The sequence below is a fragment of the Pantherophis guttatus genome, chromosome 3 (genome assembly GCF_059756535.1).
Source record: "Pantherophis guttatus breed Tessera chromosome 3, ASM5975653v1, whole genome shotgun sequence".
In the NCBI taxonomy this organism is placed as follows: Eukaryota; Metazoa; Chordata; class Lepidosauria; order Squamata; family Colubridae; genus Pantherophis; species Pantherophis guttatus.
In genome coordinates, this window is record NC_142065.1 from 15,475,985 (window position 1) to 15,501,877 (window position 25,893).

A 25,893-nucleotide genomic window follows, 5' to 3' on the forward strand; every position below is an offset into this window, starting at 1 on the left:
TAATGAGATATGAGAATAATTTTGGAAAAAAGAAGGAAGAGTTACAGCCCTAGACAAAGGTCTGATAAGAGAAATTTGAATCTAAAGAAAGGATGGGGATGAAGATTGTGCCTCAGAAGAAACCCTCCCTAGTTCTCTGAGAAGTAAAGCCAGAAGAGGGGGAAAGTGTTTTCAGACTTGCAAAATTCTGTTACTATATCTTTACAATAAGAGTAGTAATAATACGATGGTTTGACTTCCTGTCTGGATTATGCTGAAGGATTGGCCATTTCAGAAAAAGTATTTACTCTATATAATGGTACAGGGATTGTTGTTGCGTACACACATTAACATTTCACAATGCAATCATTTAATTAAAGTAATATTTAATGTGGAATCCCCATCATCACCCCTTTTTGAAATTTTTCAAAAAGCTTTGCCCGCTTTTGGCATAACTAGCCATTCAGGTCTTTTGATGCCCTCAAAAGTTGTATGATCCTTCCTTAAGCCATGTTTCACCATGTACAGCGGCTTTTCCCACAACACACTGAGCAAAAGTTTAAAAGCCACATGAACATGAGAGGTGAACCAGTCAGAGATGGCTTACCAGTAGACGCCAAAACCCCGACCACCACACAAAGGGTTAACTAGAAAAAGCCCTCACCAACTTGAAGCTCCTTGGATTGTCCATGGCTACTTCTGATTAAACTTAAGGGAAGAACAAATATAAATAGGGACAGTGAGGAAAAGTATTTAGTCCAATGTTCAGCAAAAGTGTGAAAGAAATTTCTTCTTATCTACAATTTGAAAAGCATCCCTTTAAAGCAGGACCTACAATGGAGGCTTTTTAAAAAGTAAGTTTCCTTCCTGAGAGGGCCAAACTTTGTCTTCAAAAGAAGAGACCAGTCTCCATCTGGGCATCATCTGTGTTCATAATTTGGACATCAAAACTATTTTCACCACAGATGTTTCTTCAGACATCTGGCGGCTACATCTGCTGAAAGAAATGCTGCATCTTGAAAGGATTCTCTTGGTCAAGCAAGCCAAGGGTAATTTATTACTTTGATTTGAATTCCTTGCAACAGGAAAAAAAACCACTTGTTCAAGAATGCAGGCTTAAAAACCAACAGTTGTAGTTGGCATTATTTAAAAACATTCTAAAGAAAGAAGAAAACAGACTAAACACAAAGCTGTTTTTTTCCAAAGAAGAGGGGGTTTTTTTCAAAGCAAATTCAGCTCAATATTTTAGAACTACTTCTGAATCATCATAAGATTTGATGATTTGCAGTGATCATCTGTCCAACATTCCTCCTATGCAGACACTGTCATAAATTGCAGATTAACACTATGATTCTGCTTCTACATAGTGTCATGCTATGCCAAAAATAATTTAAAACAAAAACAAAAACCTGTCCATACAACCCACTAAGATATTTTGGATAGTTAATGATGAAAATCACAGCACGATCTAATGCCACATTTTCTATGTAACCATTTAATCTGTGCCCAAGGTCTCTAGAAAATGAGGCATGTTTTCCAAATCTGAAGTAATTCCTGTTTCATCCAGCATTTGCAATCATGCTTCATTTGAATTCAGAACCAAGAATCAAAATGGAAGCATGCTTCTTCTTTAGCACATTCCTTTGGCGGAGAGGTAAAATAAGAAGAAAAGGAACATCTTTTCTCTCTTTATGTTTTCTTCAGAATATGCAATCTTTGACAATGCATATACATTCTGGCACCCACTTCTAATAGGAATTTAACACTTCTGTCTGACAAATCTGCTGTTGCATCTGGACAATCTGTTGTTTCAGTTTAGTTACCTGCTACTGAAAGCCCCAGCAATTTCTAGATGGAGCTTTGTTGTAAGATGTCTATGGAGATTCTCAGTCATCCAGGTCATGGTTGTCCCAAAGGTGCTTTTTCAAGAGGCAACTGGACTGTCTGATTTTTTCTTTGAAGACGTGAAGCTTCTTGGATGAGAAGTGTTCTTGGATGAAAAGCGAAGAAGCTTCTTGGATGAAAAGCAAAACATCTTCAGAAGAAAACCAGAAAGTCCAGCTGCTTCCTGAAAAAGCACCTTTGGGATGGTTGTAAAGAGGCACATCAAAAAAAAAATGACAGTGTTGGAAGAGTCCTTGGAGATAGTCTAGTCCAAACCCCTGTTCAGGGAGGAAACCTTATACTATTTGAGACAAATAGCTGCCCAATCTCTTCTTAAAAACACCCACAACTTCTGAAGACAAGCTGTTCCACTGATTAATTATTCTCACTGACAGGAAATTTCTCCTTAATTGTAGGTTGGCTCTCTCTTTGATAAGTTTCCATCCTTTACTTCTTGTCTTGCTCTCGGGTGTTTTGGAGAATAAATTGATCCCCTTTTTTCTGTGACCGCCCCTCAAATATTGGAAGACTGCTCTCATGACACTCCTAGTTCTTCTCTTTGTTAGACTAGACATAACCAGATTCCGCAACTATTGATCCTATGTGTTAGTCTCCAGTCCCCTAATCATCTTTCTTGCTCTTCTCTGCACTCTTTTTAGAGTCTCAACACCTTTTTTCTATTGTGGTGACCAAAATTGGATGCAGTATTCCAAGTGTAGTCTTACCAGTGCAGTACTACAGCACTGCAGATGTTAATAACATGGTTAAGTAAATCAAGCTTTCCCATTAACTTTGCTTGTCAGGTCACAAAAATGTTCACATGACCCCAGGACACAGCAACTGCCATCAATACATGCCATATGCCAAGCAATCGAAGTTGGATCATTTGACCATGGGGCTGCTGCAATGATTGTAAGCATAAAAGCAATCACAACTCACTTTTTGCAATGCTATTCTACTTTTTTTTTTAAAAATTGATTTATATGCCACCCTTCTCCGGAGACTCAGGGCAGCTTACAATGCGTTAAGCAATAGTCTTCATACTTTTGTATATTTACACAAAGTCATCTTATTGCCCCCACAAACTGGGTCCTCAATTTACCTACCTTAGAAAGGATGGAAGGCTGAGTCAACTTTGAATCTGGTGAGATTCGAACTTACAGTAATTGCAGACAGCTGGTGTTAATCACAATGCTATCAGTCTGCTGAGCCACCAGGCCCACTTTGGAATGGTGACTAAACAAATGGTTGTAAGTTGAGGACTACCTGTGTATAGTTAGATCAATTCTTTAAAAAAAAGACCTTTGAGTTCATCATGAATCAATACATTGATTTGGCTTAGCTGCATGTCCTGCTTGGCCTGGTTTGAGGATAGTCTTCCTGGATAGTTGATTTCCTGATCTGGTCTATTTAGGGCAGGGGTGTCAAACTCAAGGCCCAGGGGCCGCGGGGTGCTTAGCAGTGGTGGGTTGCTACCGGTTCGCCCCCGATCGGACGAACCAGTAGCGGTGGTGGCAGGAGGCTCCGCCCACCTGCCCGGGTGTCTCTGCACATGCGCAGAAGCTTCTGTGCATGCACAGAAGTGTCGTGCACATGCGCGAGTGTGTGCGCACCTGCTGTCAGCGTTCCAGAAAAAAACCCAACTCCAAGTAAAGACTCAGAAGCAAGCATTTTTCAAAGTTCTATTTACTAGAATAGGTAAACTGGCACACCTGGGAAAACCTGAATCTGAGAGGTTTTCCCTCAGTAAATCAAAATCCCCAAAACCATCCCCTCACTCCTCCGTCAATCACATGCTCCAATCAACTGCCGTCCCATCTCGAGACAAGCCCTCTGACCACTCCTTCTCCAGATGCAGGATCGCCCTTACCTTGACCAACAGGAAGAATGTTATTATGTCTACAGACAACCCCGCTACTAAATCCCCCCTGCTACTTTTCCACACATGAGAAGGTGGCAGCATGGAAGTTTCCGGCTTAATATGGCTTCCAAAGCTGACACTCACAAGCAAACCGGTAGCAACCAAAATTGAAATCCACTACTGGTGCTTAGATGTGGCCCATGGGGCCGCCTTGGAAATAGCGAAGGACCAGCCCACGGTGCCTCTGCCAGCGAAAACAGAGCTCCCGAGCAGCCCTCCCGAACTCTGTTTTCACTGGCAGAGGGTTTCAGGAGGCCGTCGCAGTCGAAAACGGAGCTCAGGAGCCCATTTTTGCTGCCTCAGGCTGCCACAGGCTGCCCCCCAACACAAGTGACGTCATGCTGGCCATGCCCACCCTGGCCATACCCACCCCAGCCCCCACCGAGATCAAACACAATCCTGATGCGGCCCTCAATGAAATCAAGTTTGACACCCCTGATTTAGGGGGACAGGCAAGTTTGAGAATGAGAGAGAGTGATAGAATTCTCACAGCCTGAGCAATTTAATTATAGTTTTTTTTTTTAATTTGATTTATATGCTGCCCTTCTCCGGAGACTCAGGGCGGCTTACAATGCATTAAGCAATAGCTTTCATACTTTTGTATATTTATACGGAGTCAGCTTATTGCCCCCACAAACTGGGTCCTCAATTTACCTACCTTAGAAAGCATGGAAGGCTGAGTCAACCTTGAGCCTGGTGAGAATTGAACTCGCAGTAATTGCAGGCAGCTGGATGTTAAATGCTGCCTTAGGAGGCATTAGCCTCCTACGCCACTCAGGCTTGATTCTAGATTGAGTCTGGAACTCCTGACAAAAAGGATATGGTTGTCTGGCTACTTGGCCACCTTATACCCAGACACCTCCAAGTGTTCACTTCCAAGAGATGGGGTGCCTTTGGGAATATGCGGCAGTGTCTGCTTCTCTTCAGGAGGGGGCGATTCCTCAGCCTTGCAGAAGATCGTGGTGTGCCTTTTCCTTAAGAGACTATTGATGAACCCAAACATCATGGACAACTGGAGAAACATCTTGGAGATGGTATCCCCCACGTATGTTTTGATTGCATTTCCCAGATTTCCTTGAGATTCTTCCAAATTCCCTTGAGGAATCAAGCCAGCCATATTAAATAAGACAGAGGGAGATCCATGGTTCCAGAACATGAGGGAGTGAATGAGGGAGGGAGGGAGGGAGGGAATAAAGAGAGAGAGAGAGAGAGAGAAGGAAAGAAAGAAAGAAAGAAGAAAGAGAGAGAGAGAAAGAAAAGAAAGGAAGGAAGGAAGGAAGGAAGGAAGGAAGGAAGGAAGGAAGGAAGGAAGGAAGGAAGGAAGAAAGAAAGAAAGAAAGAAAGAAAGAAAGAAAGAAAGAAAGAAAGAAGGAAGGAAGGAAGGAAAGAAAGAAAGAAAGAAAGAAAGAAAGAAAGAAAGAAAGAAAGAAAGAAAGAAAGAGAAAGATAGATTCCAGTGAAGGGTCCAGTTTGGGGGAGCAGGAGAAACACCTGTCTTTTCCTATTTAAATCCAAGCCTATCAAAAGATTCCTAAAAACATATAAATTCTCTCAAAAACATTTGGAAAAACTTTTAACAGCCTTTCATTTTCTTGGCTACATACTTTTTAAAAAAGCATGTAGCCAAGAAAATGAAAGGCTGTCAAAAGTTTTTCCAATTTTTTTTTTTTACAAAAAGTAAAACATGCATCTCTTTTTTATTTCCAGTGTCAGACTGACATACGATTCAATTTTTTTTTTGTTCTAGATAGAAAAATACTTTCTATATATAATTTTTAGGGGACACGGTGGCTCAGTGGCTAAGATGCTGAGCTTGTCGATCGAATGGTCGGCAGTTCAGTGGTTTGAATCCCTAGTGCTGCGTAATGGGGTGAGCTCCCATTACTTGCCCCAGCTTCTGCCAACCTAGCAGTTCGAAAGCACGTAAAAAATGCAAGTAGAAAAATAGGGACCACCTTTGGTGGGAAGGTAACAGCATTCCGTGCGCCTTTGGCATTTAGTCATGCCGGCCACATGACCACAGAGACGTCTTCGGACAGCGCTGGCTCTTCGGCTTTGAAATGCAGATGAGCACCGCCTCCTAGAGTCGGGAACGACTAGCACGTATGTGCGAGGGGAACCTTTACCTTTATATATAATTTTCTAAAATTGTGGCTGCGGCTGCAGCTGTTTTGCATAGCTACCCGTTCTGCTGCTACTGTTGTTATTTTTAAAGGTGTGCAAGAGAACTGGCAGGCAGCAAAAATCATGCTGAATTTTGAGCCATGATTCAGTTTCCAAACTAAATTCCTAAAATAGTGCCTTAAGAGCATAACAAGAAACACTGTTTTGTAACTTTTATAACCTCTGTTTTATAACTAACTTTTATAACCAGCGTGGTTATAAAACTCTGTAAGCAAAGTTACAAAACAAATTGGCTGGACATAGTTTTGATGAACCCTAAATAATAAGGGCAAAGCTACAAATTATCACTGCAACAGCTTTTCACCACAGCTAAGTTGCTTACGTGGAATAGGCAGTGTTGCTCTGCCCTCCAGTGGCTAGGACCAGCAAAAGTGATGTAATGCAAAGGAGGACCAAATCCATCTATCTTTAAGGGAAGAAATGTGGGCAGGTATCTAAAATAAAACAGACAGTTACTCTAGCCAATCAAAAGTTGCCTTTGCGTATTGTTCTTGATCTGAGAGAATAAGGCTTCCAGGCAATTCTAGCCCTACTAGGAAAGATACCATTTGTGGTAAGATTCCTCAGTCATCTCTTGGTGTCTTGGACTTTCAAGGAGTTTTGCAAGCTGAGTTATTCTAGTAGGTAATATGTTGTGGACAAGAGGCATACATGCTAAGTGCTTTGTGCATTGAAATTAAGCCATGACATGGTTTAATTCTGGATTAGCATTGTGTGAACTCAGTCCTTGGGATATGATGTATGTTGTGTGAATCTACCAACCACATACATTATGGTTAACTATTATTATGGTTCAATGTAGTGTGTAAATTAGGCTTTTTTTAAGGGTTATAAGATTAAAGTAATGCAGAAGAATTATTAAGCAAATGGAATACTATTCAGCTCTGTAAGTGTTAATATTTTACTCAAGCTTATATTTACGTATGTATTTGTATCCCAACCAGGGTGGATAAAAATCAATGATTTTTTTAAAAAAATCAAAAAAATCAGATTTTTTTGATTTAAATTGGATTTTTTTTATTTTTATCGAATTTATTTTAATAAAAAACTTTTGGGGTAAAAATCTATCGTAAGATAGTTTTCTATTTAAGATACATAAATAATTTAGTTTATTCAGCATGAAATGGAGCTTAGTTATGTAGCATGAGGCTGTATATTCTGCAACACTGGGACTACCGGTGAGTCAACAGTGGGTCAAAGGAGTAGCAGAGATGACAGTTGCTCTTTAAAAATTATGATTTAAATCGAGTTGATTTAAATCAAGCCTTTTTACTAGTGATTTAAATCATGATTTAAATTGTGATTTAAATCAACTCGATTTAAATCAAATCCACCCTGATCCCAACTTTATTATCTTTACAAATAACTCAAGGCAGCAAACATAGTCAAACACATCTTTCCCTTCCTATTTTCCCCACAACAACCCTGTGAGGTGAATTGGACTGAGAGAGCGCAACTAGCCCAAAGTCATCCAGCTGGCTTTCATGGCAAAGGACTTGAACTCACCATCTCCTGCTTTCTAGTCTGGTGCCTTAACCACTAGACCGAACTGGCTCCCAAGGCGTGCGATCTTATGAAACTTAACATTAATATAGTGTATAGTATAGGGCCTTCTCTGTGGGAGCCCCAGCCCTGTGGAATGAACTGCCCCCGGAAATTCGTAAGATCTCCGACCTCCGGGTGTTTCGCTGCGCATTGAAGACCCTGTTGTTCCGCCAGGCCGGACTATCAACACAATAGTTTTAAATTGGGGTATTTAAATTTATTGGGGTTTTAAATTTGAGCCACTTATTTAATTATTTTAAATTTTATATCATTGTTTTGTCTGTGTTTTTAAATAGGCTGTACACCGCCCTGAGTCCTTCGGGAGAAGGGCGGTATAGAAATAAAATTATTATTATTATTATTATTATTATTATTATTATTATTATTATTATTATTATTATTATTATTATTTGCTGTGTTTTTGTTTGAATAATTCTAATGGACTGTATCTTTTTATAGTAAGTCAGAGAAGCCCCGGTTTTTTGGGGAACGTCACCCCGTGTGTTCAGAGATAAGAGTAGCAGAGAAATGAATATGTTTGTACCCTAATTGCTTTACAACTGGCGTCACACATGCTAAATTTGTGACAGAGAACTGACACAAATTTGTTTGGTGTGAGGTAGCATAATGGTTTGTTTGGTGTGAGTTAGCACAATCGGTAAACTAGTGTCCGAAGAATAATCTGGGGTTCCAACTCGAGCTGGAGCTGCACAAGAATAAATATAAATGAGATCCAGATATCTATGAGAAAATAATGTTTAGTCCTAAAAGCAAAACAATTTGCCTTTAGGGGAAGGCTGCAGAGAAATGGGGTACAGCAGAAGATTTTTATAGGGTGGAGCTTGTCCAGGGTAAAGTGTCTACATGCTGATTCTAGGGTGACACTTGGTGTGTGTGTGTGCATGTGTAGGTAGGTAGGTAGATATGTTTATTCTTGTGAACATGCAGTTATTCTGGGAGACCTGGTTTAATTAACTGTTTGCAGACCTTATCCTTTGATATGTGGATTAGGTCTGGGTAACTTATTTGGGGGTTTGCTAATTTTACTTGATTAACTTAGTTTCAGCTTGACTGTCGATTATCTAGTGGAGATACTGATTCTCACACCATTGTGGGTTCTGTTAACGTTTTAAGGGAAGATGGAAATAGTATAAAGAACATATTTGGATATAAAACTTCTCACACTAGCCAGTTATGCTAAGTGTGTTATATTAAGCCCAGATCATTGGTCAACAGTCAGTAAATTATGGCTGAGGGCAATATCTGATTCCAGCATTGTACGTTTCAAATCGGCACCATCATTTTCATGTAGCATAAAAGCTGGGATTCTGATGTGTGTTTAGACGCCAACCACTTTAAAATCCATGGGTTCTACTAATCAAAAAGACCAAAATTCTGTCATAATTTTCAACACAGCAATTTAGTTGCAACCATTAAAGTTGCTCTGATTAGTCTTTTCCTGTTTGTGCTTAATTTCAACACCATTGTGTTGTCCTAGTAACATTTTTCTGCTGTGATCTCCATGATTTCATATCCATCTGAGTTAAGATAGGCTTATGCCATCCTTAGCTAAACTAATGTTAGTGCAGTATAACACAATTCTTCTCTATCTTCCAAGCAGTTTCCCTACCCTATTTTCTTATATCTATTTTCCATACAGTGGAGAGATTAATGATTTCTACTTTTTCATATAGAACTTCCTGCACAATCAAAAGGCAGTTTTGGTTCAAGCATGGCCCTCAATGCAAATGAGGACCTTTACAATGGAGTAACTAGCTTGCAAGCCAACATAACCCTGTGCATGCATCCCACTAACATCCATGCAGGGTACTGACACAAATCCAGGGTAATTCATGTATTTCTAATAATAAGCTATAAAGCTTTTACAGTATCATTTCAATAATTTATATATATATATATATATATATTTTGAAGTGTTAGGACTCTGTGGATTTGGCAGAATTGATGTTAAAAATAAATAGAACGTACACAAAAACTATTTTTTTCATTATTTTCTAGTAATAAATGCAAATCTCCAATTACCAATCCATCAAATTAGTTTTAATACGGACTCCAAAATAATATCTGAAGCAGGTATTCATAAGAAAATGAAAAGGGGGGGGGATTGGGAGTTGCAAATGAAATTTTCCTTGCCTATTTACAAACTTTGGACCCCAAATTGTAGTGTTTTGAACAGGGGTGCATTTTAGATTCTTTACATCTTCTTTTTACTTTCTGCAACTAAACTTAAATAAAATCTATATTTTTGATTCTTCAGATTTTGTTTTCTTCTTTCCCTGGTGATGAACTGCTAAAGTTCTTGTTGTCAACTATTAGGTGGTTATGGTTATATAAATGTCTCATGCCCAACCATGTGCTACTAAACCACTCGTTCTGCTGTGCAATGAAGAACTTTGAAGAAGCAGCTCAGTTGGTCCCAAAGGTACTTTTTCAAGAGGCAACTGGACTTTCTGGTTTTTCTTTGAAAACGTTTCGCTTCTCATTCAAGAAGCTTCTTCAGCTCTGACTGGATGGTGGGGAATGGATGGATTTATGAAATTTTTCATAAATCCTTCCATTCCCCCCCATCCAGTCAGAGTAGAAACATCTTCAAAGAAAAACCAGTTGCCTCTTGAAAAAGCACCTTTGGGACAATCATGACCTGGATGACTGAGAAGCTCCATAGACACATGCAGCTCAGTAGTTTTTCTTTCTCCATTTGTAGGTTTCAGAGAGGGTTTTTCTCCAGAATTCAAGAATCTCCTAAAAGACAAAGAAGAACCAATGGGTATGTTACTATAGGTGTCATGTGACAATTTAATCAGATCTGGGTAATTTATTGTATTTAAGTATACTAATAAGTAGTCCATCTTATGAAGTAATAACTGCCTCCAATAACTTTGATTTTTTTTTGTACTTATTGGAAAGAAAATATATGGGTTATCTCTTGAGCAATAGTTATGCAAATCTTAAAATTAGTCTCTGTCCTTTTTGTTTCCTTCTTTTATATTTTTTCACACTGTCTTCTTCTCATCTGCCCTCCATTTCAGTCTATTGATCTTTTATTTTGGTATTTGATCTCTATCTCACTAGGTTCAATCATATTCTTACACTCTTGCAGTTCTCTTCATCCTAACGCATAGAAAATGTGCAGCACTACACATACACACTTCCTCTCAATACTAGAATACACGAGTATCCAATGAAATTGAATGAACAATAATTCAGAATAGAGATACTAATAGCTACCTAGCTACGAACTTTAAAGGAGGACTAGTAAAGCTATGGAGAATAAGCAGCTGTCAATTATCATGGGGACTATGATCATATCAGCACTGCTCTTGGACATCATAAGCAAGTGATACTGCCATATATTTGAGGAATTATCCTGCCAATCTGTGGTTATTGAGATTAGGGAATGCTAAAGCAGAAAGATTTTTGACTGGAATCATAGTAGACCTCTAATATAATTACTGACTATTACAAGCAAAAGCTTTTTAGATAATAAAGATTACCATGTCCCTAAATCCATGCAAATTTGTTTGGCAGGGGAGAAAAGTGAATCCAAAGCAACCACCAGCTCTGCCCCTGATTCTCAACCTCCCAGGTAACTATTAAGGAACTCTGCTGATAGGAAAACAAATGTTGCATGAAGGAGCCTCCATATTTTAGAGGAGGTTTGCTTTCTGACTGGAAAATGTATCTCTATATAGCACAGGCGTTTTATGCTTGCTCTTCATTCTTGAGGTACCAATTGTTTCTTTGCAGATCAATTGGTTCCTTTCAAAAATGTTCTTTTTCAGACTGCTTCATATTCAGTATTCCATTTGGCCAGGGGTGAAATCCAGCAGGTTCGACAGGTTCTGGAGAAACCGATAGCAGAAATTTTCAGTTTGGAAAACCGGTAGCAGAAATTTTGAGTAGTTCGGAGAACCGGCAAATACCACCTCTGGCTGCTCCCAGAGTGGGGTGGGAATGGAGATTTTACAATATCCTTCCCCCAGGAGTGGGGAGGGAATGGAGATTTTACAGCATCCTTCCCCTGCCACGCCCACCAAGCCACACCACGCCCACCAAGCCACATCCACAGAACTGGTAGTAAAAAAAATTTGAATTTCACCACTGCATTTGGTCCACAGTTAAACCACATCATATTATTTGGAGTGCCCATGCCTTTTTATTATTGGTCCACCACCATAATAAAGTTTACTTAGGCCATTTCCTCACTTATTTGCCTTACTATCACAGTGTGTTTTTGATAACACCATATTGTAAGCTACTGTTCATCTACTATATCAGTGTTTCTCAACCTTGGCAACACCACGATTTATAGATTTCAACTCCCAAGATTCCCTAGAACAAGTACAACCTCCCTAGAATATCTCATGTTTCTTATTTTAAAAAAAAAAACTCTAGGAAAATTATAAATAGATACAAATGTATCTTATCTTGAAACTGTTCAGGTGAAAATATGTAAAATGAAATACAATTTCACTTTATATCTCATCATTTTACCCATAAGGCAACTAATAAATATAGTTAATAATTATGTCTGATCTCCTCCATATAATGATTCCATAGTTCCACCATTCTGCAATCAAAGTCCAGAGAAAGATTGCCAAGATGATGAAAAGATTGGAAACTAAGTTCTAGAAGGGATGGTTGAAAGACCTAGATAGGTTTAGCTTGAAGAAGGTTGAAAGGGGACATAATAACCTCTTCAGATATATCATAGCTATTATATGGTAGAGGGTCCAGATTTATTCTTTGTTCCAGAAGCTGAGATTGAAATCAATGGGGAGGGGGACCCTTTAAGCATGTAGAAACAGATAAGACATTTGGAAAACCTTCTTCATAGTAAGAACTGTCACTTGTGGAACAGGTTACCCACACAGAATAGTTCCTTCGTCTTCATTGGAGGTTTTCAAACAGAGGCAGAATAATCATCTGACAGGCATAGCATAGTGTGCAGGGAGTTGGACTTCATGACCGCTTAGTTTCCTTCTAACTCTTGGAGTCTATAAATATGAAAACTAACTCAAACTATGATGAAAAAAAAAAGATCAGTAAGGTAGATAGTTAATAGAAATGTGAGGACCAGCCCTTGCCAGGGTTGATCATATTGGTCTGGTTGGTAAAGAAAGCATTATTAGTTTTCATATTTACAGGAAAGAATGGGACACAGGAGACTTTGAATTCGGCAAACCTCTCGGGAAAGGGAGATTTGGAGCAGTCTACTTGGCCAGAGAGAAAAAGACCCACTTCATCTTGGCTTTAAAAGTCATGTTCAAGTCTGTCTTGGAGAAAGCTCAGCTGGAACATCAGCTTCGAAGAGAGATAGAAATCCTAAGTCACCTCAGGTAACCCAGCTGGAATGGCATGGGATGAATGTTGAGCTCTTAGTTGGATGGAGTTATCCTTGTCCTGTTGCCCCTTTAGCTCTATCCTTTGGAACTAGAGGATTGGAAAATATGGGTTTAGAGACAGTTACTTGAAATATAAACATAGGCACAGCATAATGTTTTAGCATACAGCCAAAATCCACTGCTCATCATCCCTTTGGAGCAAGATAGTCCGTATTCCCAAACGTTGAAAAGATACACATTAAGATCTGTGCAGAATAGTTTTGACATTGCCTCAAGATCTGGATGATTTCTTCATTCTACCACTACTTTGTTTCAGCACGAAAGCTTCCACGAGTATTCAGAACAAAGCAGTGAAGCTGCTCTGAAGTGAAGTGCCACTTAGCGGCTTCAACTCAAGCTTTGAAGGCAAAACTTCCTTTAAAAATTATACTGCATGACCCTAATGCAGATTCCAGATTCATGCAGGCCCCATTGGCCAGGATATTCTGGAAGGTGCGGGTCCAGGCGAAGAGCCTTCTGTGCTATTACACATCCCTGTTAGAATATCATTCTCAGAGACTCTTCCCATCCTGCTTACAATCTTTTTGGACTGTTGCCTTCTGGCAGAAGATACAGAACAATTAAAACTCGGACCACACATTTTCTGAATAGTTTTTATCCCAGAGCTATAATTGCATTCAACAATGAACTAAAGGGCCACTGTCAGTGAGCTGTTGGACAGCATTACTTGGTCTGTTGTGTGGATGTTTGGGTGGTTTAAGGGTGGGGAATTTGTGGTGGTGGTGGGAGTATTTGGGGATTGTTATGTGTGTTGGACCTGGTCTTTGGGTGTTAAGTGAATTTCATTGTATGGGTATACTGTGTATACACGTACAATGACAATAAAGTTATTGTTGTTGTTGTTATTATTATTATATATAGTCTTTTAAAGTGAAACCTCCTTATGCACAGTCACTCATGCCCTCGTCACTTCCCGCCTGGACTACTGTAATGCTCTCTACATGGGGCTCCTTGAGAAGCACCCGGAGGCTCCAACTGGTCCAGAATACAGCCGCGCAGGTGGTTATGGGAGCGACGTGGCATTCTCTTGTAACACCTCTCCTGCGTGACCTGCACTGACTCCTGGTGGTCTTCCGGGTGCGCTTCAAGGTTTTGGTTACCACCTTTAGAGCGCTCCATGGCTTAGGACCGGGGTACCTACGAGACCGCCTTCTGCCAACAGTAGCCTCTTACCGGCCAGTACGCTCCCATAGAGAGGGGCTCCTCAAGGTGCTGTCGGTCAAACAGTGTCGACTGGCGGCTCCCAGGGGGAGAGCCTTCTTTGTGGGGGCACCTGCCATTTGGAACGAGCTCCCCCTGGAGATACGGAGGATCCCAGATTTGCACACTTTCCGCCGTGCCCTCAAGACCTTCTTATTTCAACAGGCTGGCCTGGCCTAACCTCCTTTTAACTGTTAATTTTAAATTTGTTTTAAAATAATAGGGATGTTTTAATTTGGGCCAAATTATTTAATGTGTTTTATATTGTTTTTAAAGTTTGTATTATGTATATTTTATCTTTTGGCTGTTCACCGCCCTGAGTCCTTCGGGAGTAGGGCGGTATATAAATCCAATTATAAATATAATAAATATAAAAGTAGTTTGTCCCTTTCCTTGAATTGGGAGTGGACAGATCATCCCCTAACCTTTGTCGGCTATCCTTGGGACAGGAGTGTCTTATCAACTTTCCTTTCCAAAGTCAGTTTGTACCTTTCTTCCCCCTCCCCGCTCCCAATGCTCTCTCTAGACATCCAAACATTTTAAGAATGTATAACTACTTTCATGATCGGACACGGATTTTTCTGATGCTGGAATATGCTCCAGGGGGAGAGCTGTACAAGGAGTTACAAAAAAACCAACGATTTGACGACAATAGAACAGCCACTGTAAGTACCGCAACCCTGTTAGACGAATATATTTTGTCGGAACCAAGGTATAAGAAAAGCACTGAACGTGTTAAAATCTATACATACATAATTGGATTAATTACAGTCATTCCAATGATTGCAGAATTGGGTAATCGAGAGTGGGATGGGGGGATAGTGCAACCATCCTTGGTCTCCTTGATCTCTCACTAGCCTTCAATACCATCGATCATTGTATGCTTTTGAGTCAGCTATGGGGGCTGGGGCTGGGTAGCATGCACTCATGGGAAGAAAACTCCTTAGTGTAAAGATATTGGAGTCCTAGTGGACAATCACTTAAATATGAGCCAGCAGTGTGCAGCAGCTGCCAAAAAAGCCAACACAGTTCTAGGCTGCATAAACAGAGGGATAGAATCAAGATCACGTGAAGTGTTAATATCACTTTATAATGCCTTGGTAAGGCCACACTTGGAATACTGCATTCAGTTTTGGCCGCCATGATGTAAAAAAGATGTGGAGACTCTAGAAAGAGTGCAGAGAAGAGCAACAAAGATGATTAGGGGACTGGAGGCCAAAACATATGAAGAATGGCTGCAGGAACTGGGTATGTCTAGTTTAATGAAAAGAAGGACTAGGGGAGACATGATAGCAGTCTTCCAATATCTCAGGGGTTGCCACAAAGAAGAGGGAATCAAGCTATTCTCCAAAGCACCTGAGGGTACGACAAGAAGCAATGGGTAGAAACTAATCAAGGAGAGAAGCAATTTAGAACTAAGGAGAAATTTCCTGACAGTTAGAACAATTAATCAGTGGAACAATTTGCCTGCAGAAGTTGTGAATGCTCCAACACTGGAAGTTTTTAAGATGTTGGATGGCCATTTGTCTGAAGTGGTGTAGAGTTTCCTGCCTAAGCAGGGGGTTGGACTAGAAGACCTTCAAGGTCCCTTCCAACTCTTGTTATTCTATTCTATTCTATTCTAGTTTAGTCTAGTCTAGTCTAGTCTATTTATCTATAGAATATTATAGCTAATGGGCTGGAAATCCAGATCTGAGATTAACTTCCTGCTATATTTTAACACACGATGATGTACCAAAACAGTACATTGAAGAAATATCTGATGCTCTGATGTACTGCCATGCTCGGAAAGTGATCCACAGAGATATCAAGCCTGAAAATCTCCTTTTAGGATTAAGAGGGGAGCTGAAGTTGGCAGATTTTGGATGGTCAGTGCATACTCCTTCACTAAGGTAGGTCGCTTGCATTTCTTTATAAAGAAAAAACGAATAGGAGAAATGGCCTCTAAGCGAAAGTCTGCATGGTGAATTTGGGACTAGGAGAGCATTTCAAATTCTCTTATAGATGATCTTTTAAACTATCAGCTCTGTGCAAGGCTAAATAAACCCAATTTTATTTAAAATATGAGTGTGTTGCATATGACAAATTATAATCCAATTAAGAATGTTCAAACCTGTTTCTTTCTTTACTTTATCCATGCATTTGGATCAATGTCCAAGGCCATGTTTTGCCTTCCTTTCCTCCATCCCAATATGATGAGCCAACAAGAGATAGAGCCAACAGATCCTTGTTGCCAACAGATGTCCTGTGGACAGTCATCCACCTGGTCTCCCACAATTCAAGTTGTATTTTTTGGTGGCTACATGGACACATCCCAGAGGTGGTATTCAGCCGGTTCGCACAAACTGTTGGCGGAAATTTGGCCAAGGTCGCCCAACCGGTAACGATGACTGGCTGGCCACACCCCCGAACCGGTACTCCAGTCACCACTAACTCGCCCCACCCACCATGTTTGTCACCATGTTCTTCGCGCATGCATATCCCATTGCCTTGCAAATCCAATGGGATGCGCATGCACAAAGAACATGGTGGTGACGGCAGCAGCTTTTTCCACAACCTCTGGTACTTTTCGGCGGCCTGCAGCCTTCTTTGCCAGCTGCTTTCCAGCAGTGGTGGCTGGCTGGGGGCCGCAGAAAACTCCAATCTGCTTGCCTTCTGGACTCTGGACCAGCAGCCATGGAAGGTAAGCAGCCCGAACAAAGAGGCGGTGGTGAGGTAGGAAGCAGGGCTAGGGCCGGGGCTGCTAAAGGGGGGGAAATGGGGGTGACTGGCAAAGGGAGGGTGGGGGTAAATAGGTGGAAATTCCAAAAATTTTCCTACCTTTTCCTGTGGGCATGACTAGGTGGGAGGATCATGTGACTGAGTGGGCATGGGAGTGACATCAAGTTGGCCACACCCACTCAGTCACATGCTCCCCACCTAGCCACACCCACCAAACCGGTAGCAAAAATGTTTGAATCCCACCACTGACACATCCGTGTTGTTTTCATTGTAATAGTATGGAAGTAGCTATTGTTTTCTCCAGGGATGTTTTTGAACTCCACTCTATCTGGCCTTAATAATTCTGACTAAGTGAACAGGCGTTCTGTGTGGAAAATAGTTAACTGATTTGTTCAAGCTGCTTGGCTCTGGTTCGGGGTGCCTTGCTGTTTCTGTAGCATGCTGTATTAAAATGCTGTTAACTGGCCTGTAGGATAAAATAATTGTATTAATTAAAATGTTCTTGTCAAAATATTTCCCCAGTCATGGTAAGGCTTCTAGAGCAGAGTTTCCAGATCAAATGGCATTTATATGTGCAAAATACAGTATTGCTAACCTTTGGCCTTTTCTGTGGGTAAAGAAATGACCAGTTATCTGGATTTTTTCCCCCAGGCTTCACCAAATCTCTGATTTCACTTGGATCTTACTAAATGGTGACTGAAAAGAAATCATAAATGCGGTCATTTGAACACTGTATTTTTTCCTTTGTTTTTCTTTTGTTTTTAAATAGGAGGACAACACTATGCGGCACCCCAGATTATCTTGCTCCAGAAATGATAGAGGGGAGTCCCCATGATGAAAATGTTGATGTGTGGTGTGTTGGCATTCTTTGTTATGAGTGTCTTGCAGGATTTGCACCTTTTGAAGCACCCACTCGCATGGAGACATTCAGACGAATAAAGGAGGTACGTTCTTCCAAACCAAAGGCCTGTAAGTGAGGTAGTGCTTACAACAGTCACTGGAAACTCATGGCCAGATGTTGTGTGTATTCATGAATGTATGCCAAAATTCAGAGGATTACATTGGAGAGAACAGGAGGAACTCACACATACCTTCTTCTGTTCATATGACAAAAATCCCAGGAAGAATTTAGGAAACTTTACAATAAGATGTTTTCACGACCAAATTAAGTAACATCATCAGTGCTAACACTGAAAATGTTACCTGGTTTGGTCATGAGACACCTGCAAGAAAGTTACCAAACTCAGAGAGCACCAAGGGCCCCACTGTTCAAACCTGAGCTAAAAAAATTATCTTCTATTGGTTTACAATAAAAGTGCAAAAAAAAATGATCTAAAAAAGTTACATGTGACTTGGTGTAATATCCCTTTTGTGGTCTTCAGAGAAGGTTGGATCAAAAATATGGACCTCCTTTTGTATTGATCAAGGCTGGTGGATTTAACAGGAAATGTGGCAATTACTGTATTTTTCAGAGTATAAAACACACCTTTTTTCTCTCTAAAAGAGGGTGAAAATTTGGGTGCGTCTTATATACCAAATGTAGCCCTGCCCACCCGCTGCCCCACCCTCTTTGGCCTCTGCCTCCCAGCAATTTACCTCCTTGCAGCAAGCAGCAAACAACCCATTTCAGCTTCAGCACAGCCTGATTAGCACAAACAGTTGATTGCTTGTTGGATCGGCCTCCCGACCCTCAGCTGTTTCAGACTGCAGGGACTGCCATTGCCTATTGCCAGGTGGGCCTCCGCTGTTTGCTGCAAGGAGGCAAATTGCTGGGAGGCAGAGGCAGATTTTTTTTTTCTTGTTTTCCTCCCCAAAAAAGGTAGGTGCGTCTTATAGTCCGGAGCGTTTTATACTCTGAAAAATACAGTATCTTACCCTATGAAATTTGCAAAGGGCCCCTGGTTGCATCCACAAATAGAGAGTGGCTATCAACATGCCACATAAAGCCTCATGTAGTCCTTGAACTGATGGTTATTACACACCTTTGCCATACAATAAGCAGAAAAGGCTTGTACCAGGAGAAGCAGCAGCAACAACATTGTGTGTCAGTGAAACAGGGGGGAAAAAATAGATCAGTTGGAGAAGCAGATAAATCGAGATTGTGGTCCAGTTAAACTTTGCACAATATAGTTGTTTTCATAACAAAATCTAACTTTAAAAAAAAATTATTTTAAGGTGAATTTCAAATTTCCTCCTTGGATATCAGAGGGAGCCAAGGATCTAATTGCTAAAGTCCTTAACCGTACACCTTCTCTCAGACTTTCTCTTGAAGGAATAATGGAGCATCCATGGGTTAAGACAAAGTCAAGAAGAATTTTGCCACCTGTCTACAGTGAAGTAGAAAAGCAAATGTTTATGGCATCTCCTAAAGGCTCTTAGCTCATTTTCTTCGCAAATCTCTCTTGTATCTCTTTAGATGACTTGCTGTTAGATGACTTGCTGTTTGCCGTAATAGACAGCTGTTGAATCACTATTGTAAATGTCTTTCTCACATTCTTATTTAAATGACTTCTTGCTACTAATGGCAATAATATTGCATGTTAACTGGATTTGTAAAGTGAGGGTATTAGTCATTAATGTAATAAAGAAAACAAATGTATTCTTTTAAAAATAAAACATGACTCACAAGGCAATAGCAATTGGACAGATGGTATAGATCTAGAGGTTATGTTCTTTGGTTCATAACATCTTTGAGTAAGAGAACCAATTGACCGTTTACCTCTTTGAAAATATAGGTAGTAGTAATATTCTGAAAAGTGTGGAGTAAACAGAAACTACTAACCTTCACCAGGAAAAATACCTTTCTTTTCCTTTTTTGATAGCCTTCTGTCAGATCTGTGTAGGCATTAAAGCTGATAAAAATCTTGCCTTAAAAATAAAAGTTGTAAAATATCAAAACTAATAAAAATAGTATTATATTTACTTGTTGGCGTCTCAAACTGAATTTTATCTTTTTTCTGAATATTTTGAGGATGCTCTAATTATAAATACACCATATACTGTTTGACTCGAAAACTCGAAAACATAATCAAGGAAAAATATCTTAAGCCACTATAGTGCTACTAAGTAGTTTCTACTTGATATCTAATTATGATTGCAACATAATAAGTTTTGGTTTACCAAATGTATTAAATCAAGCCATTATGTACCTTGCTTATCTAGTTATTTTGATTGTTAAGACCAGATTTTAGTATTTATATATATCATGATTTATGGTTTAGCATATTAACAGAATAACAGAGTTGGGAGGGACTTTGAAGATCTTCTAGTCCAACCCTCTACTCAAGCAGGAGACCTATAGTATACCATTTAAGACAAATGGTTGTCCAAAGTCTTCTTAAAAATTCCCAGTTTTGGAGCACCCACAACTTCTAGAGGCAAGTCATTCCACTGATTAATTGTTCTCACTGTCAGGAAATTTCTCCTTAGTTCTAGGTTGCTTCTCTCCTTGATTAGTTTCCATCCATTGCTTCTTGTCCTGCCTTCAGGTGTTTTGGAAAATAGGTTGACACCCCCCCCCCATTTTTTCTTTGTGGCAGCACCTTAGATATTGGAACACTGCTATCACTACAATACTTTACACTGTTATTGTGTAAACCTAAATAATTATAGCTTGTTAAATAAGGCACAGTTAAACAAACCATTAAAACCTGTAACTAAAGCAGTTTTAAGGCTTTGGGGATATATGTGAACATGTTGAGTAGGAAATGGTGAACATAGCTACTAGAATGCTTTCCCACACTTTTACTAGCAGTGGGTAAATAGGAGGCATCTATATTCTTCTATTGTTGTTTCTGCTTTCCCTTCTATTTGTGCCTTTTGTCTATGTGCACTGGGACATATGAAGTAGGCTGAATATGCTCTATTCTGCAGCTGTGATCATTAAAGAAGAGGGGATGAGGTCCAGAATTTAGGAAATGGGAGCATTCCAAGCCTCTTCTTGGGTGATTTAGGGGTGGAGAATTGTGGTAGATTGTAGTGTGTTTGGGGATTGTTAAGTGTGTTGGACCTGGTCTTTGGGTGTTAAGTGAATTTCATTGTATGGGTATACTGTGTATACACGTACAATGACAATAAAGTTCTTATTATTCTCAACGGCATAGATTACATAATTTTTTTCAAGAATGTTTTTTCCTGCCTCCCCTGGCTTGATCAGGGCCATTTTTTTTTAAAAAAAAAAAATCAGCTTTCTTTTAGTTGCCTTTCTTTTCACACCAGATTTGGTCCAATTTTGCTGTCTTTCAGAGACTTATTCTGCTTTTGGACAGATAAAGTCCCAGGTCGCTTGAGGTAATCTATTTCCAACATTCCATTTGCTTGAAAAAACTGATATTCACAAGACCAAAACCCCTCAACAGAAAATCCTCATCCGACAAGCAAATATTTTGGCAAGGTATACAATTGCTCACCTACAGACTAAGTGTGGGTTTTTGGGGCTACTAAACCATGTCTTTGTGATGTGGACTCCGTATCTCACTAAGCAAAAGGTTGGCAACCATGGCTTGTCATAAAGGAATCCAGCTTCTGTCCCTTCTCAACCCCGTTCCTCTAGAACAGTTATCTTGAGTTAATCTGCCATTACTTTCAGTTCTTCAAAATGAAAATTATTCCTTGAATTGGATCCAAATTTTGTTGAGCTGTATAATTTAGGTCTTATAGAAGAAGAAAAATTAATTGCTCTGCTTCTGGAAAATTGGGCGTGCAAACAAAGTTCCTCATTGATTTCCTTTAGCAGAGAGCCTCTCCCAGAGACACAATAGTTCCTTTATCAAATCAGTCTTTATCATGTATAAAACATCCAATTCCTTTGTGGGGGAAAAAGCCAGGCTAAGGTGATCCTATTAAAGTATGTTCTCTTGTACACTAAACTGATGTTGAAGAATGTGTGAGTTACCTATTCTGTAAGTAACACTGATATCAAATAGCTTACTCACTTGGAGAGAATTACTATTGTCCATCCAAAGTTCAAATCCAAGCAAAGGAATTACACAAAAGATCAGCAGGTATAGAACATCTCATAGCACATAAGAAATGTGACTTAACAGCAAAATTTAGATTTTGAATCTTTAGTTTCCTCGGATGTAATTGTATTAGTCTGCTTTAGTCAGATTGTGTTTCCTTTAACAAGCAAGATGAGCACATGTTTCTGAATAGTGATTGTAGCAATTCCTTAGTGTTGCTCACAATGCAAAAAAAATCTTCCTCCTAGGTGAGAAAAATATCCTGCTGCCTTTGGATATTCTGTCTCATTACTCAGCCTTGAAATTTGTTCACATGATTCCAGGGTGCACAAGGTCTATTTCTTTTGGATGGCTACAACTGCCTTGAGGCAGCAGAGATATTCTGTAATTATACCAAGACGCAGCCCCATTTTCCCAATTTACAAGACTCAAGTGATACCTTGGTCAGAAAAAAAAGCAAGCTTAATTGAAAAGAATGCTTTTGTGGCTCAATTTCGCTATGAGAACTCTCTGAGGAATGGGGCTCTATAAATCAAAACATCCAAAGGAAACCCAATTCCTCTGGGCAATTCCTTAAGAAACATTCCACAACTCTAATCATCCCTAAAGCAATTAGTCTGCTACAACAAAAATAAATGTTTTGCAGTAATATTATCTTTCAACGAAGATTATAATAAAACCAGATTTCCATGGATAAGTTCTCCTTTGGCCCTAGCTGCACCCCATCTGGCCAGGAAGAACATTATCTCTAACAATGTTAAGATTGGTGCCTGCAATGCCAAAGATTTTGGAATGGATGAAAGGTCAGCCACCATGTGCCAAGGAGGGCTGCATAGCTCCAGTTTATACTGGTCTGGAGGGAGGGGGGAAATTATCTTTTTATATATTATTTTTCTTTTATTTGCTTTTTTTCCTATCTCTTTGCACTTCTCTTTTTCTTTCCTCCATTTTTCACATTTTCCTTACTTTGTATTAGTCTTTTCTCTTTGTATTTGTGTTGCTCTGATAAAATTATTTTTTTTTAAACTACATGTGGTGGGAGAAGATACAGTTTGAAGTCTTGGTGGATTAATGCCATACCTTGTTTTGTTTTGAGATATAATTTAAAAAGCAGTTAAGTGGCGAAGGTTTTCAATTTCTTACAGGAAATGCAACATCAATGGCAGGAACTTTCATTCTGAAACACTAACTTTAGGCTGAGGCAACCCTCATTAAGGTGACTAAAGAAATCATAGAAGCTGATATGAGGAACTATTTGCAATTTCACAATGGTAGAGAATTACAAATATTTTGCCTGTTGCACCCATGGGTGGTAAATTACATCAGGAAATTGTATATTGCAAGCTTAGTTTTGGTTCATTAAGAATAGATTTTCCCAGTTTAGTATTTTCAGATAGGCAAGACTACAATTATGAAAAACTTTCATAAAAATTTCCTCTCATGAAAGTTTACCCTCATGTATAAGAATTACTTCTTCCTTAGAGAGTTTCCATTAAAAATAATAGTAAAAACATGGTTCCAGGAGAAAGCATATTGAGAATGTCAGCCTTTGGTAGTAAGGCAGCATGGAAATGTAAGACTGGGAATAGAATAGAATAGAATAGAATAGAATAGAATAGAATAGAATAGAATAGAATAGAATAGAATAGAATTCTTTATTGGCCAAGTGTGATTGGACACACAAGGAATTTGTCTTGGTGCATACGCTCTCAGTGTACAGAAAAGAAAAGATACATTTGTCAAGAATCATAAGGTACAACACTTAATGATAATCATAGGGTACAAATAAGCAATCAAATCATATTAGAAAACAGTCAATATAAATCTTAAGGATACCAGCAACAAGATTACATTCATACAGTCATAAGTGGGGTGATAGGAACGATGAGAAGATTAATAGTAATGCAGACTTAGTGAATAGTTTGACAGTGTTGAGGGAATTGCTTGTCGCTTTGCTTCCCGGTTCAATTCAAGGTGCTGGGCAGGAATGTCAGGCTTCATTACTCTATTAGCATTTTAAAAAATGATATTATCTATTACATCTGTTAGATGTATTTTGGCGAGTCCCAGTGTTTCCTCGAAACTCAGGCACCCTCCTTGTGGAACATTCTTCCCCTACCCAAAGTTATGTGAGTTCCATCTCTGCTAATGTTCTGGAAATCCTCAAGACCTGGTTATATCATCAGGCCTGTGAGTCTCAGGGAACTGGACATATGGTCAGATGACTGCATTACTGAGGTGGATATACTCTCTCTCTCCATGCCTGAGGTTGATATATTTTCATTTTAATAATATTTAATTTTTAGCACTGATTTTTAATATATTTGTGATCATTTTTATACATGCATTGATACACACATTTTATACACGCATGTAACAAATAAATGTTTAAGAAAATCAAATCAGCCATGAGGGGTGTCTGTTCAGCCTCTTAAACAAATCCATAGCTTCCATAAGTAACCCTGCTCTCCTAGAGATCTTACCTTCAAAGTTTGTTTCTCCTGAAACTTAAATGATCAATCCACGATGATAATGGAAGGGCAGAACTGCAGAAAAAATAATTACTACCAACCTGCTTGCCACTGAGGACCTGTATACTGCACGACTCAAAAAGAGGGCTGTGAAAATATCTAGACCCCTCACATCCTGGACATAAATTGTTTCAATTACTATCCTCAAAACGACGATATAGGGCACTGCACACCAAAACAACTAGACACAAGGACAGTTTTTTCCCGAACACCATCACTCTGCTTAACAATTAATTCCCACAACACTGTCAAATAATTTACTAAGACTTTATTACTATTATTCTTCTCTTCCTTACTAGTATCTATTTCTTCCCACTTATTACTATAACCATGTTGCTTGTATCTTTCAATTATATTGTTTTTATTTGTTTCCTAGTATGATTTGATAGCTTATTAGTAACCTTGACTATCTTTTTTGTATCTTTTTATTCTTGATGAATGTATTTTATTCTCCTTATGTACACAGAGAGCATATACACCCAAGACAAATTCCTTGTGTATCCAATCACACTTGGCCAATAAAGAATTCTATTCTATTCTATTCTATTCTATTCTATTCTATTCTAGTCTAGTCTATTCTAGTCTATTCTAGTCTAGTCTAGTCTAGTCCAAACGATGGGGAGGAAGTCCCAAAGATGCTTTTTCAAGAGGCAGTTGGACTTTCTGGTTTTTCTTTAAAGATGTTTCGCTTCTCATCTGTAGGAAGTTAGCACCCACCCCTGTCCTGGAAGAGTGAAATATTTTAGGAAATATGAAAAAGGCAGAATATTATATTTCCCTGGATGAGAAATATGAGAAGCAAATTTTACAGACAAAGCAGCTCCCACCTTCCTGCCCCCCACCCTTTGTCAATGGGCCATTAAGGCCTGGGCCAGTCTATTCTACATAACAAAGATCTACCTCCTTCAGGCAGAGCCATAGTAGGAATTGCCAAAGATAGGATTAGCCCTCTACACAATAGCAGCAGAAACTCACCACATGTGACCTGGGAAGCACATGTGACCATCAGCCAGCAAGCCCCCCACCCCCTGGGAGTCTGACAACCAATCAGGATACTCTTTCGGGGCCCCAAGAAATGCAGAGCCAGAGAGAGCATAAAAACCCGAGGATTTTCTGTATCTGCCCCTTTTCTGTTCAGGAACTCAAGCCATGTGATCCTGTCCACCATTAAACCATCTTTCCAAGCAGTCTCCATGTTTCCAGTGTCTGTTTCCCCACTTGGAGCAGAACCTAGAAGGATGTTTCTTCCAACACATCCAAGAAGCTTCTTCAGCTCTGACTAGATGGTGGGAAACGTCTTCAAAGAAAAACAAAAAACCAGCCTCTTAAAAAAAGCACCTTTGGGACAACCATGACATGGATGACTGAGAATCTCCATAGATGGGGAGGAAGGGACGCCGCACGTCTTCCCTCTCCACAACCCCAAGAGGCTCTACCCAAGTCTAAACCAGACCGTTACCTTTTCGCGCAGGCGCAGTCGGGCGGCCTTCAGCGGGCCGGGTGGGGGAAAAAAAAAAGGAACGTTGATTTCAGTTCTGACG

At 39.6% G+C, this 25,893-nt stretch overlaps 1 protein-coding gene and 1 long non-coding RNA gene across 2 annotated transcripts; one reads left to right on the forward strand and one right to left on the reverse strand.

Annotated features, from left to right (window-relative positions):
* The first annotated feature begins 10,196 nt into the window (after nt 1-10,196).
* On the forward strand, nt 10,197-19,781 carry LOC117674825 (aurora kinase C-like). Its single transcript, XM_087889054.1, has 7 exons — nt 10,197-10,301; nt 11,063-11,120; nt 12,682-12,873; nt 14,666-14,804; nt 15,883-16,031; nt 17,630-17,804; nt 19,036-19,781. Exons 1-7 carry the CDS (start codon nt 10,298-10,300, stop codon nt 19,237-19,239), a joined length of 921 nt encoding a protein of 306 aa, XP_087745180.1. The 5' UTR covers nt 10,197-10,297; the 3' UTR covers nt 19,240-19,781.
* Nucleotides 12,260-25,892, reverse strand: LOC148114500 (uncharacterized). The gene is made up of 3 exons (XR_015732965.1): nt 25,812-25,892; nt 19,643-19,728; nt 12,260-12,967 (listed from the first exon to the last, which is right to left on the reverse strand). It is a non-coding gene; the product is annotated as an uncharacterized LOC148114500 (long non-coding RNA).
* Between the last annotated feature and the right edge of the window lies 1 nt (nt 25,893).

Bases quoted from the DNA above. Each gene is read 5' to 3' on its own strand.
- LOC117674825 (XM_087889054.1), top strand. The intron at 12,874-14,665 runs GTAACCCAGCTG...TGCTCTCTCTAG, and splicing joins GAAATCCTAAGTCACCTCAG to ACATCCAAACATTTTAAGAA. The intron at 17,805-19,035 runs GTACGTTCTTCC...AATTATTTTAAG, and splicing joins CATTCAGACGAATAAAGGAG to GTGAATTTCAAATTTCCTCC.